The 12,845-nt window shown below is 44.7% G+C and overlaps 1 protein-coding gene across 2 annotated transcripts in view; it reads left to right on the top strand.

Annotated features, from left to right (window-relative positions):
- Positions 1-12,845, top strand: part of Slc44a3 (solute carrier family 44 member 3) — a 73,783-nt gene that overhangs the window by 26,966 nt on the left and 33,972 nt on the right. For both annotated transcript variants that reach the window (XM_021158173.2, XM_021158174.2), the window contains exon 10: positions 8,310-8,475. In XM_021158173.2, the coding sequence (XP_021013832.1) occupies positions 8,310-8,475 (166 nt within the window). The remainder of the gene's footprint in view (positions 1-8,309; positions 8,476-12,845) is intronic.

Raw genomic sequence — 12,845 nt, 5'->3', positions numbered from 1 at the left:
GTGTCATTTAATGTCCTCTCAGGCAGTGACATGAGGACAGAGTTTCTCTGTGACCTACACTAAAGTTGTAAATGTTAGGGGGTATCCTCAGTAGGTAAATGTTTGTGAGCTTTCTTTGGGAATAACAGTTGAATAAGTTAATAATTTAATGTGGGGGGCTGGGGCTCAGTGGTTTAGAGCACTAGCTGCTCTTCCAGAGGTCCTGAATTCAATTCCCAGCAACCACACGGTGACTCATAACCATCTATAATGGGATCTGATGCCCTCTTCTGGTGTGTCTGAAGACAATTACAGTGTGCTCATATACATAAAATAAGTAAATAGATCTTTTAAAAATATTTAAGTGAAAAATATAGTGACTTTTGGCAGGTCATGCTCTCTCACGTAAGCCATTTCTCCAGTGACTTAGTTCTTCTGTTAACTAGTTTGCAAGATGTGGGGTTTTGGGGGGTCTTCTCAGAGCATATGAGCATTCCTAACAGTGGTGACTTCTATCGGTCTCCGTTGGGACTTACCTACTAAATCTTATCCAACAAAATAAAGAGGCCTGAGGTGGTGTACATCTGTCACTCCCCCACTGGGGAAGCTAAAGCTGGAGATCACAACTCCAAGGTCTAGGCTACAAGGAAAGACCCTGTCTTTAAAATCCAGAACTCAAAATAAAAGAAAAAGTGAACATTGTAGCTATCCAGCAGGCTCTGTGGTTGAATGGAAAAGTGGCCTGATGGGCTGGGTGATCCGTGATCTCTAAGGTGGTCTAGAAGCCGGGATGGGAGAATAATAGAAAAGGCCTAGTGGGGGACAGATACCTCCAGGTCCCTGCTCTGGCTGAAAGGGACAATCACAACCAGGTACACAGTGTGTTTAGAAGACTCAGACAGGGTTTCCCGTCAAAGGATCTGGGATCCAGGCTGCTTCAGATTCCCTGGGGAATTCATTCTCTGTGCTTTTCCCCCCATGCCATCCTCGCAATGGAAAAAATGATGAGAGGCTGGACTGGAGGAGAGCTTTGCCTTGCAAATGAGGGGCCATATGTTGTTGATGTTAGGAATTAGCATCCAGTAGGAATGTCTCCCGCTAGCCTCAGCTGTGTGGTTATTTGTTTCCCCCCTCTGCTATGGCTAGGTGAACTTGAGAACATAGTATCAGAGAAATGTATCAGTGATCTAGAAGATAACAAGTGATTTTACTGAGCCTGCTGGTGGGTGGCCGACCTTGTTGCAGGAACAGGGTGTGAGAGAGAAGTCAGAGAGAGCGGTAGCCCTTGCCTTTCAGAAGTGCAGGTCATTTCACCTCTGCAGAGAAAACCTGTCCCCCATGCATTGCTCCATGCCTTTCTCCAGTGTGAGCTGACTTAGAATCCACTCCCCTTCCCAACTCTCACCCCAGCTCTCCGCCACAAACGGTCTCAGAAGCTAGGGGTTTTTTGTTTGTTTTGAGATAGGGTTTCTCTGTGTCTTAGAACTTGCTCTGTAAACTGTCCAGCCTCAAGCTCACAGAGATCCACCTGCCTAAGCCTCCCAAGTGTCAGAATCTAAAGGCATGCACCACCACTGCCCAACCAGAAGCTAGGCATTCTTAGAATTTGTTTCTAGTAGTCTATTTCTTGGATGGTTGTCTACAAATCCCTTGGGCACGTATACATAAGTATTTCTTGTACATTTTTTTTTCATATTCTCCTTTCTTCCAACAGATACTCATCATCTGACTATCATGTGCTCAGCTCCAGAGATGTATTGTGTGTGCCTACTGTGTACTTTGGGTACTTGAAATATTGTGATAAGTCAGTCAATAGTCTTTTCCACCAAGAGGGGCAAATGTATCATATGTCCCAAGGTGCTCAGTTCTATGAAAAAAAAAAAGTTGTCTTAGTTAAGATGTCTATTGCTCTGATAACACACCATGACCAAAAGCAACTTGCAGTGGGAAGGATTTGTTTGGGCTCATGCTTCCAGGCTACAGTCCATTATTAAAGGAAATAAGGACAGGAACTCAAACACGGCGAGAGCCGAGAGGCAGAAGCTGATGCAGAGGCAGTGGGGGCGTGCTGCTTACTGGATTGCTCTCCATGACTTACTCTGCCTGCTTTCCTATAGCACCCAGAGCCACCGGGTCAGGGGTGGTACCTCCCGTGGGGAGGCGGACTCTCACATATCAACCACCAATCAAGAAAATGCACATTTTTCTCTCTTGAGATTCCCCCTCTAAGATAAGTCTAGCTCGTGTGAAGCTGACATAAAACTAGCCCTCAAAGTTGTTCTCCACGAGTATAGAACCCTGAGGGGAGGGACATCTTTTTTTCTTTCTTTGTCCCTTGGCTCGGTATGCCATATCCAGTACTTGTCTGCTGGACATTGGAGACAATGGAACTTTCCTCTTATTTTTCCCTAATTGTCCTGTAACCAGGGCAGAGGCAGAAGCCAAGCTGAGGGTCAGAAGGCTAGAGTCAGTAGGACCCGTGGGCCAGTTTTCTGGAAAAGCTCCAAGAAAATATACAGAATGTGCTAGAAAATGGAGTCTTTTGAAATTGTGTCTGCTCCCTTTTGGTTATTGTCCTACCCAGCTGGCCTGTCTTCCTTAAGAATCTGCCATCTACAGTGATCAGTGACCACTATAGACTCTAGAAAAGCTTTAAAACTTGCCGACAACATCAAGGCTATATAGCTTGATACATTTCAGTCAGAGAATTAAGAGTGATCTTAGAACGTTATCTCAAAGATCTTTAATCGAATATGGGGAGATTAGAACGATGTCTCCTCTCCTTCCAGAGGACACAGGTTCAATTCCTAGCACCCAGATGGTGACTCACAAGCATCTGAAATTCCAGTTCAAGAGATTTGTTTTTTAATACCTTCTATGTCCTCCATGGATACCAGGCATACATATGGCACACAGACATAAATGCAGACAAAGCCCTCATGCACATAAAATCAAAATTGAAAAATAGAATATGTCATTTAAAGAATGTCTATCCATCTCTACATTTATCTACTCATTCAACATTTGCTGTAAGTTAAAAATCCTATTAAAACACATGGACATAGTGAGTTATGATGGTGCATACCCTTCGTCCTAGCACTTGGAGGCAAGTTAAGAAGATCTCTGAGGTTGAGGCCAGTCTAATCTACAAAGAGTTCCAGAACATCCAGGGCTCTGCAGAGAAACCCTGTCTTGTAAAATACAAAACACATAGACAATGTAGGTTTCCTTATTTGGAAGACAAAGAAAAACTTATATTAAGTAAGGTAGGTAAGTGACCGTAATAGTTGGTAAGATGTAAGGAGAAAATAAAGCAGAGGACAGGGGCGTCAAATGCCTGAGGAGGCTGGAACTCAGTTTTTAATTTGGCCCTTGGGTTGGGTTAGGGTTAGGGGTGGGTTAGGGTTGTATTAGGGTTAGTATTAGGGTTGGGTTAGGGTTAGGGTTATTTTTGGGTTAGTATTAGGGTTGGGTTAGGTTTAGGGTTAAACAAATATACTTGAACAAAGACTCGAAAGCATTGTACAGGGCCACAAAGCTGGCTTAAAGAAGGAAGAATGTCCCAAGTATAGGACCATAAAGAAAACAGGGTTCTGGAGACAGGAAGGAAGCAGATTTAGCTAGAATGGTGTCATTAATAGAGAGGCGAATTCATGAAGGTAGTCAGAGAAGAAATGGGGTAAATCCTGGGGCTGTGAGATGGGGAGTCTGGAGAACCCAGCCAGGACCCGATGCTCATTTTAACAGCAGTAATGCTTAGTGGAGAGGGATGGTGTTGAATGGCTACTGAGTCTGTGCAGTGCAGTGTGACATACTGGGTTCTGAGACTACTTTAGAGAGTGTAGTATCTGATGATGTAATAGATGGGAGAGGGAGGTAAAGGAGTTGGCGGTGGCTTTGGGTTGGTTCACGTGTTCTCTCTCACTTTAGCAGCAGGAAGATGTGATGGTCATGAACTGAGATGGAGCAGAAAGTTGAATATGCATTTCATAAGTAGAAATTAATTTGGGGAGTTGTTCTTAATAACTATATGGATATTTCCAATAAGCAATTATCTATGAGCCTGAAGTTCAGAAGGAACACATAAGCAGTATCTGGGAGTAGATAAAGAAAGGATTATGCTTTGAGATAGTTCACTGTTGTGTTAGGATGTGCAGGGCTAGCTGTAATCGGGTAGCTGTGCTTTGGAGGTGTCGTATCACCCTGGCTTTTGGTGATTGTGTTCTTTTGAGGGCCTTTAGCCATCTGGATGGGTTTGGTCTCTGGATATTCTTGTCATAGTGGTTATTGGGAGGGGGATGAACCTCAATGGTCCTGGTGTGGCAGGTCTCTGATGGCTATCCTTGGGCTGTATAGTTCCCGATGTGCAGGTCTGTATGGCTCAGGAGCCTCCGGTCCAATGGAAGTCGCCCTGGGCTAGCAAGCTGCTCAGGGCAGTTTGGCCTGGCCCAGAGTGCTCAGAGAACAGGGAAGATGGGAGGGGGAATGCTTGACTGTATGGTTCAGGAGTCTCAGGTCTGATAAAGGTAGGAGGAGGGGGTGGTAGAAGAATGGAGGTTCTCCCTGGGCTAGTGGGCTGTTCAGTGCAGCCTGGCCTGGCCTGGCTCAGAGAGTAGGGAAGTGGGAAGGGAAAGAGAAGTTTATCTATATGGTTCAGGAGTCTGACAAAGGTGGAGGAGAGGTAGAGGGACATTTCAATGTTAATGCCCTGGAAGACCAGGGTGTAGCTCAGTGGTAGAGCACTTGCTTAGATTTGCTCTTGAAAAAAATAAATAAATGGGCTCTGGAGATGAGAAAGGACAGCAAGGTGGGTTGAAAGTGAAGGCCAGAGCTAGATGACAAAGGTGGTTTCTGGGAAAGAGTAGCTGGGCATCTGAGTGGTTCAGTGTCTAAGGCAGGGATGAAGATCTCAGCATTGACTTACGACAGCAACTTGGAGGTCAGATTGTTGTAAAGACGTGAGCATAAATTGACAGGGGGTGGGAGGGAAGGAATTAGAGGATCTAATATAGACCATGAATCAATCTGGAGGGATTTAACTATGAAAGAGGCAGAAGAGAGGAAAGAGTCCAGAGGAGATTTTTTTTTTTTTAATGGAGACAGTTAGTAATGGCTCAGAAAAGGGAGTATTTTGGTGCGGGTGGAGGATCTAGTGGCAGGGTTGGCCACAGGCTCAAGGGCAGCTTATCATTTTAAGGACTGGGGTTAAATTCAGGACATATCAATAAGTATGCTTGGGGAGTTGGCATGAGGAAAGATCTTCTGATTGCCTCGTTTTTCCTTGAGTAACAGGAATTGAGGTTGTTGGCTCTGAGGTTGGAGGAGAGATTAGATAGCCGTTGTCTAGAAGATAAGATGAACAAACAAGCACGGTCATCTGTAAGTCCTCGGACTCTCCAAGGAGGTACCGAGGTATCATCTGGGGTTCTTTTGCTGCTTCTATTTTTGCTCCTAATAGCTAATGTCCACCCAAATGTCCAAGTACTGGACTCAGTAAGTGTTGACTGTCAACACTGGATCATTTTACCTATGATTCATTTGCAGCTAACCCTGCATCTCACTCGCTGTTCTTAGCCCCTTATCCACTGATTACACTTGCTAGTATATAGCCTTAGAGTGGCGATGTGATGGAGTCACAGAGAGCAAGAAGTCGCTATTACTATCCTCAATCGAAGAGTGGAAGAAAAAAAAACAAAACAAACCTAGATTTCTAGAAGGTTCCATGGTTTGTTTGTGGTTGGTCAGCCGTCCTTGAGGATCTCGCCTGCACCAACACAGCCCGTCCAGGAGAGGGCAGTCCTGCATGCATAAGCACGCCTGCCCCGCCCTCAGGCTCTGGAACACTGTGAGGTCCTTCTGTTCCCAGGCTTTCCCATCCAAGCTGCAGTCCCTGATCCTTTGAGAGATCTGCTTCAAGCAGTGTTTCCTCCCAGGTAGCATTTGGCATCATATGAAAGTATTTTGAATTATCAGAAATGGGGAGTAGAGGCAAAGCAAACTCCTAAACACCCACAAAGGCATTAAACCATCACTACATCCTACGCAGAGATGTCTGCTCCAAAATGCCAACGAGTGCCTTGAGAAGCTAAACAACCCTGTCCCGGTGAACATCTATAAACGGCTCAGTAAAACTGATAGAGAGGCACAAATAATAGACAGCATCAGGAGACGAAAAGATGGCTCCTGGAGTGCAAGCACTTGCTGTGCAAACTTAACCATCTGTGCTTGGATTCCCAGAACCCACATAAAAGCTGGACGTGGTAGTGCACGCTTCTGCAATCCCAGCATGCCATAGGAAAAGGGAGGAGGAGAGGGCAAAGCTCCGGAAGCTTATATTCCAACTACCCTGACTAACGCAGCCATAAAGAGACTATGGCAAACAAGGTGGTAAGTCAAGGACCAGTACATGAAGGTTGATTTCAGACTGCCACATGCAAGGGATGGCACATGTGCCCACACCCACGCACATAAGCACACCCAATTGCCGGCACGCAGGGGATATGTAGGGGAGATTTGATACTTCAACCCACAGAAATTAGTCAAAAATAGCCTCTGGGTTTGGCTTCTTTGGAAGATGTCAAGTCTTTGAGGCTCAAGTGCATCTTGATTTATCACTTCAAGGGCTCCACTTGCTGATCGTTATCACCAGTGTGACAAGCTAGGAAATATGTAACAATGGCCATGCAGGGCAGCCAAGAGGAAAGATTGTCCCCTCTTAGCATCCATACTAGCCTTCTGTCTGTCTGAGAAAAAATGACGCCCCACCCCACTCTCTGTAAATATTCTGTACCTCCAAAGCATAATTTGCTGTTGGCACTCGTCATCTTACAGAAAAGGAACTGCAAGCTTCTTCTCAGGCCCTGTGCTCTTCAGATGGTTCAGAGTATGGGTCTCAAAGCCTGCCGGCTGGCCTGATTATCTAAGGGGCATTGTCACCGTGAGGGTCATTTCCTTATTGCTGGGAACACTTTTCTAAAACATAGCAGCTTTAGAAAAACATAGGCAGATTTCTGAGCTCACCTGAAATGCATCTCCTTCCAAGCCAAATGAGCTGGACAGTCAGGAGACCACTGTTGGCTTGTCTCTGTAAAGCAAGCTACCCCACTACTTCCCACAGTGGCCATCTTGCTTGACAGAACTTAGAGAGGAAGGAATGGAGACAAGCAGGTGGAATCTGTTTTGCTGAACATTTATTATCTTCAGCCTTTCCCTCGCTGTGTGAACTCTATGGCGAATGTCTAAAGGCAAATGAACGGATGAACTGAAAGTCCACGTGTAGATGCGACAAGAGATACAAAAGCACGTTTAAATCATAGGCAGGTTGTAGGTTTCACCAAAGATCAAAGCACCCATTTCTTCCTTATAATCGTTTACTTGAAAAGCTCATGGGAGAACATTTGAAATCAAGCCCAGGCACAGAGCTGGGAGCTGGTTTACCAGTGTCTGCAGGATTGGTAGATATTTGTAATATCTACCGATATCTAAGGATGCTTTATGTCAGAGGAGAAAGGAAAGCACACCAATAGTGAGCATTATTAAAACACCTTCGCTGACCTTAATGCAGTACTGTGCTCCTGGAATGCAGGCTAATGATCACATAAGAACGACAGTGATAATGATAATTGTTATCACCCAGGGAAGGCTACTTCTGTGGGCCAGGCTTTATCTCAGAAACTATTCACTTCATGCTCAAACTACCAAGAAGGAGTTAGTACGCAGGCAAGACTAAGATCCTAAGAAGCCATATAATGCGTCCCAGGCTTCTACAAGAAGGTTAACATTGAGATCTGAACCAAGGAAAGTAGGCATTTCACATGTGCCAAGAGGGTTTGCTCTTGAAACAAACTGTAAGTGGAATCTGTTTGAGTAAAGGAAGACTCTAGAGTCTCTTTTATTGAGTCTACGGATTTGTTTTGTTTTGTTTTGGTGCAGAGTTCTATAATACAGTTTTAATATTTTGTGTGTTTTTGTAAATGTAACATATTTGGCCTCCATCACACAAGACATGTAACAGAAAATGCACAGGGCAAGGTATTTTTCTATTACTCATGAAACATCACTAATGTTGGACTCTTCGGCACCCATTTTCACGCCTTCAAAGGAGAATGAGTTTTAGGGTGTATGTCAACTGTCTTACATAGTCACCTATAGTCACTGTCAATAGCATTGGCACTATTTAAATTCTTAGTGTTTGGTGTATGAACTTAAACTCTGACAGCTGCATTTTTGCATACTGCCAAAGACCAAGCGTGAAGAAACAGGGTTCACTGAACCGTCTTCCAGGATACGGGAACTATCGGTGTAAAGCATGTTTGTATTATAAACTTTAGGTACTGCTCAGGTGATGGAAGGTGGTCAAGTGGAATATAAGCCTCTTTTCGGCATTCGGTATATGTGGTGGTACCATTTAATTGGCCTCATCTGGACTAGCGAATTCATCCTTGCATGCCAGCGGATGACTGTAGCAGGAGCAATGGTTGCTTGTTATTTCAACAGGTGAGTCCAGCCTTTTATCCCTGAGGTTTGTCTGGGTGCTTTGGCTTGTATATGCATCTCTGAAGATATCTGGGGGTTTTTACTCAATGCCTTAAAAGAGAGTAACAAGAATTAAGAAAGGAGGGAGGAAAAAAAAGCCGGCGTGGTGGTGCATGCCTTTAATCCCAGCACTCGGGAGGCAGAGGCAGGCAGATTTCTGAGTTCAAGGCCAGCCTGGTCTACAAAGTGAGTTCCAGGACAGCCAGGGCTACACAGAGAAACCCTGTCTCGAAAAACCAAAAAAAAAAAAAAAGACTAAGCTAAAATTTGGCCTATACGCTCACTTATTGGTCAGAGGAAATAATCTACCTTAAACCCCCAAATTTTCTAAGCTCTTTTGCTTAAACTATAATGTAGTTTCATGTAATGTAGAAAGAAATTAGACAGCAGGGTAATCATATTCTCTAGAATTTAAAAATACCTAAAGGAAAAGCTTGTATTCTCCTGTAAATATCCATTCTTATTGACCTCAGACTTTAAATACTATGGATCTATTTTTTTAATTTATTTTTTTATTTTTTTATTTTTTTGGCTTTTTTTGAGACAGGGTTCTCTGTGTAGCCCTGGCTGTCCTGGAACTCACTCTGTAGATCAGGCTGGCCTTGAACTCAGAAATCCACCTGCCTTTGCCTCCCAAGTGCTGGGATTAAAGGCATGAGACATCACTGCCCGGCCTATGGATCTATTTTAAATACACTCCAGTAACTATATCAATGGTTTTATCTTTGTAAAAATCAGAAGGACATTTACTTGGAAAAATAATGTTACACCCTAAAGGAACTATGAACTATAATTCACGTCCTTAGAGTTAAGTGCCAGGGAATTAATTACTTACTTCAGTGTCTATGGCACGTTGCCTCATGAAAATAATTGAGGACTATTGTTCCTCTACTACCGCCCCACCCCACTCCCCTGTACCTGGGCCGTGTGCATCTCTTGAGTATAACTCTCCTCGGATTAGAGCCAGAAGAGCAGGCCCAAGACAATGACAGGGTTGCACTGGAAGAAGCAGTTTGCTCCTGGCAATGCTGTCCCTCCTCTGGTCTCTCAGACCAAATGAGTAGATAAACATGAGCTTTCTGGAGTCCAAAAGCCAAGCAGCCATGGGCAGTTGCCTCCGGATGATAAAGAGCACCGTGTGGGCTTTCAATACGGTGGTACCCTTTGGGAACCACATCATTAGGAACTCTGGAGGATTCACAAAGGGACTGCTGCCCTTGGTTAGCACTGAGAGCCTCCCAGGAGCAGGAGATGGGAGTTGCTCGGTCTCTTGTAGAGAAGAAAGATCTTCTCCCTCAGGTAACACATCTGTCCGAGAGAGAGAGAGAGAGAGAGAGAGAGAGAGAGAGAGAGAGAGAGAGAGTCAGAGTCGGTGTTATCTTAGCATAACCACACCAAAGCATTTCCAGCAAGGGCTTGGGTGTGGAGGCCCAGTGGTTCCGGGGCATTGATCCCATCCCTACCTTCTCTCCACACTCTGTCATTAAAGAATTGCACAAGTCATGAGAAACGGACAAGCAATGGCAGACAATGAGAACTATCAGACTTTGCATGCTAATTTAAAAAATAAAATAAAATTCAGCTGAATGATGAAAACTGAAGACATGACTAAACACAGTAAGAAAAGCTAGAAGGTCTGCTTGTGAGTGTTGGTTGTGTACAGTCGTGCAAGAGCGGCAAGATTCAAGCATAAAATGTGCTTTAAGATCGGCCAGATGGCTCAGCGGGTTAAAGTGACTGCCACAAAAAGCCAAGTGACCTGAGTTTGATCCCCAGAACCCATGCTAGAAAGAGAGACCTGACTTCCAGATGTTGTCCTCTGACCTCCACCAGGGCACCCCAGGCCTCATGTTTCCACACACCCAGCATATACACAGGCACCCAACAATAATAGATACAAATTTAGAAAGACAGATTGAAAAATACAGATAAATACAAAGCAAACTGTGCTTCCAGAGATGTTAAATCTTCAACCCCTAGATCCTTCTTCTTCCATAGAAAGAGAAGAGGCCTTTGCTCTCCAGGGCTATAACCTAGAAGAGGGTCAGAACACGGAGTATCTGGCAAAGCTGAGGTGTGGGCAATACTATGCACTGAAGAAGGGAGAGCCACGCCTCCCATAGCCCACAGCTCAGTTCCAGGGTGATGGCAGCCAAGTTGGTCTCTAAAGGGGGGACAGGTCCAAGAAGCTTTCTAACCCAAGTCAGGTGCCACATGATGAAGCTCCCAGAGAAACAGACCTCCAGATTCCTACGTCAGCAGTGGCACTCCAGTAGACAACAAGCAAGCTCTCTCCCACAGAGCATCTGACTTAGTTAGGGTTTTACTGCTGTGAACAGACACCATGACCAAGACAACTCTTATAAAGGACAACATTTAATTAGGGCTAGCTTACAGGTTCAGAGATTCAGTTCATTATCACCAAGGTGGGAGCATGGCAGTATACAGGCAGATGTGGGACTGGAGGAACTGAGAGTTCTACATCTTCATCCAAAGGTAGACAGGAGAAGACTGACTTCCAGGCAGCTAGGACAAGGGTATTAAAGCCCATGCCCACAGTGACACACTTCCTCCACCAAGACCACACCTCCTAATAGTGTCACTCCCTGGGCCAAGCATATTCAAACCACCACAGCATCCAAGGGTGTTTTGAACTGTTTGCTTGTGGTTACTATGCATACAAAGAAAGTGAAAGAGATTAGAAACCAAACAAAAGGAATTTAGGGGAAGCAGACACAATGCAAGCTGCAAAGGAAGCTAGCGATGGTGCAGGAGACACACCAATTACATCATCAAAGAAATGCTGGACTCATAGACTAAAGCCCCTCCCACAAAAAATGAGCATTGTGAGAATGAGAAAGATCCTTTGATAATGAACAATCTCAGAAGTAAGAATCTGCTGTTGGATGCTTCAACTACGAAGCTGAAGAGCTCTTCCTGAAAGTTGAACAAAAAAAGTTGTTGTTTCATTGGTTTCTTGGGTGGTTGGGTGGGTGGACCAGTGAGTGGATTTTGGTGTTTGTTCATTTGTTTGTTTGTTTTTGAGGCAGACTCTCATCTAGCCCAACCACCAAACATGCTGTGTTGCTGAGGGTCACCTTGAACCTCTCTGATCCTCTTGCCTCCTCCACTGAAGGTCTGAGATTTCAGGCATACACTACCACATAGAGCTTTTTAATGATGATGATGATGATGAAAGACTATCAAAGAAACCTTGGGAGGTGAGGACAAAAGTTAAAAGCTTCCAGAAGTTTCTCAAAGGAAAAGAGAAAAGATCAGCCAGAGGCTCAAGCTTCAGAATCAAATCTGGCATCCTGACAGTCAGCAGCTGCTCTGAACCCAGACAACAGCAGTGAAAGACTGTCCAAACATGCATACTCCCAGGTCCCTGACCTCTAGTTCTGTACCGGTTCCCACCCACCATCGATCAAGGGTCAATACAGTCACGCTCACACAAAATCCCCAGAGATTTCCCTAGCACATCCTTTCTTGGAAGGATGTATCCACTGATAGTCCTGAGTGAGCTAGGCAGGGGAAGGAGCTTAAGAACGTGAGCAGTGGGTAGAGAAGAGGCGGGAGTTCTGGGGGAAGGTGGCAGCGTTGCGATCACTGTAACAAAAAGTCAAGGCTAAAGCAGAGGAAGGGAGAGACAGAGATAGAGAGAGACAGAGACAGACACACACAGAGTGTGTGTATGCGTGAGAGAGAGAGAGACAGACACAGGGTGACAGAGAGAGAAAGAGAGAGAGAGAGAGAGAGACAGATGTGCTTATGCTTAAATACATTGAAATTTACACTCAGCTCGGTGTAGAATGAAGCCCAAGGGAAAGAAATCAAATATAAAAAAATGTGTTACAGGTGTGAACTCCAGGAAAACCTCCAAGTTGTACAAAAAAAGCAACACAATTGAACACTGCTACTTGCATCAGTTGGGAACGACCCTTCCTCACTGCCCATTCTATTTATGTACTAATGATGTAAGCATGAAACATTAACTAACAAAATTAGTGTCATTGAGTAGTAGTGAGAAGGTGAGGGTTATGTCGGGGAAGAGGGTAGGGAATGAGACCTGAATGTTCTGTATGGGACATCTATTATGAAATGTTACGGGACAGGGTGTGGGGGAGGGGAGGATGAAACTTGGGTCACCCGGCTTTGCTGTTAGCACCTTTCCCCATGAGCTGTCTCTCTAGCCCTGTGGTGTAGATTTGTAACCCCAGCATTAGGAAGGTACCAATAGGCAGATCCTTGGGCAGTGATAGACCCCGAGTCGAAAAGCAAAGTTTGGATGGCACCTAAGAAACAATATCCCACCCTGCTATTCCAGGTTG

This window comes from Mus caroli, chromosome 3 (genome assembly GCF_900094665.2).
Source record: "Mus caroli chromosome 3, CAROLI_EIJ_v1.1, whole genome shotgun sequence".
In the NCBI taxonomy this organism is placed as follows: domain Eukaryota; kingdom Metazoa; phylum Chordata; class Mammalia; order Rodentia; family Muridae; genus Mus; species Mus caroli.
This window is presented reverse-complemented; position numbering and strand designations above follow the sequence as displayed.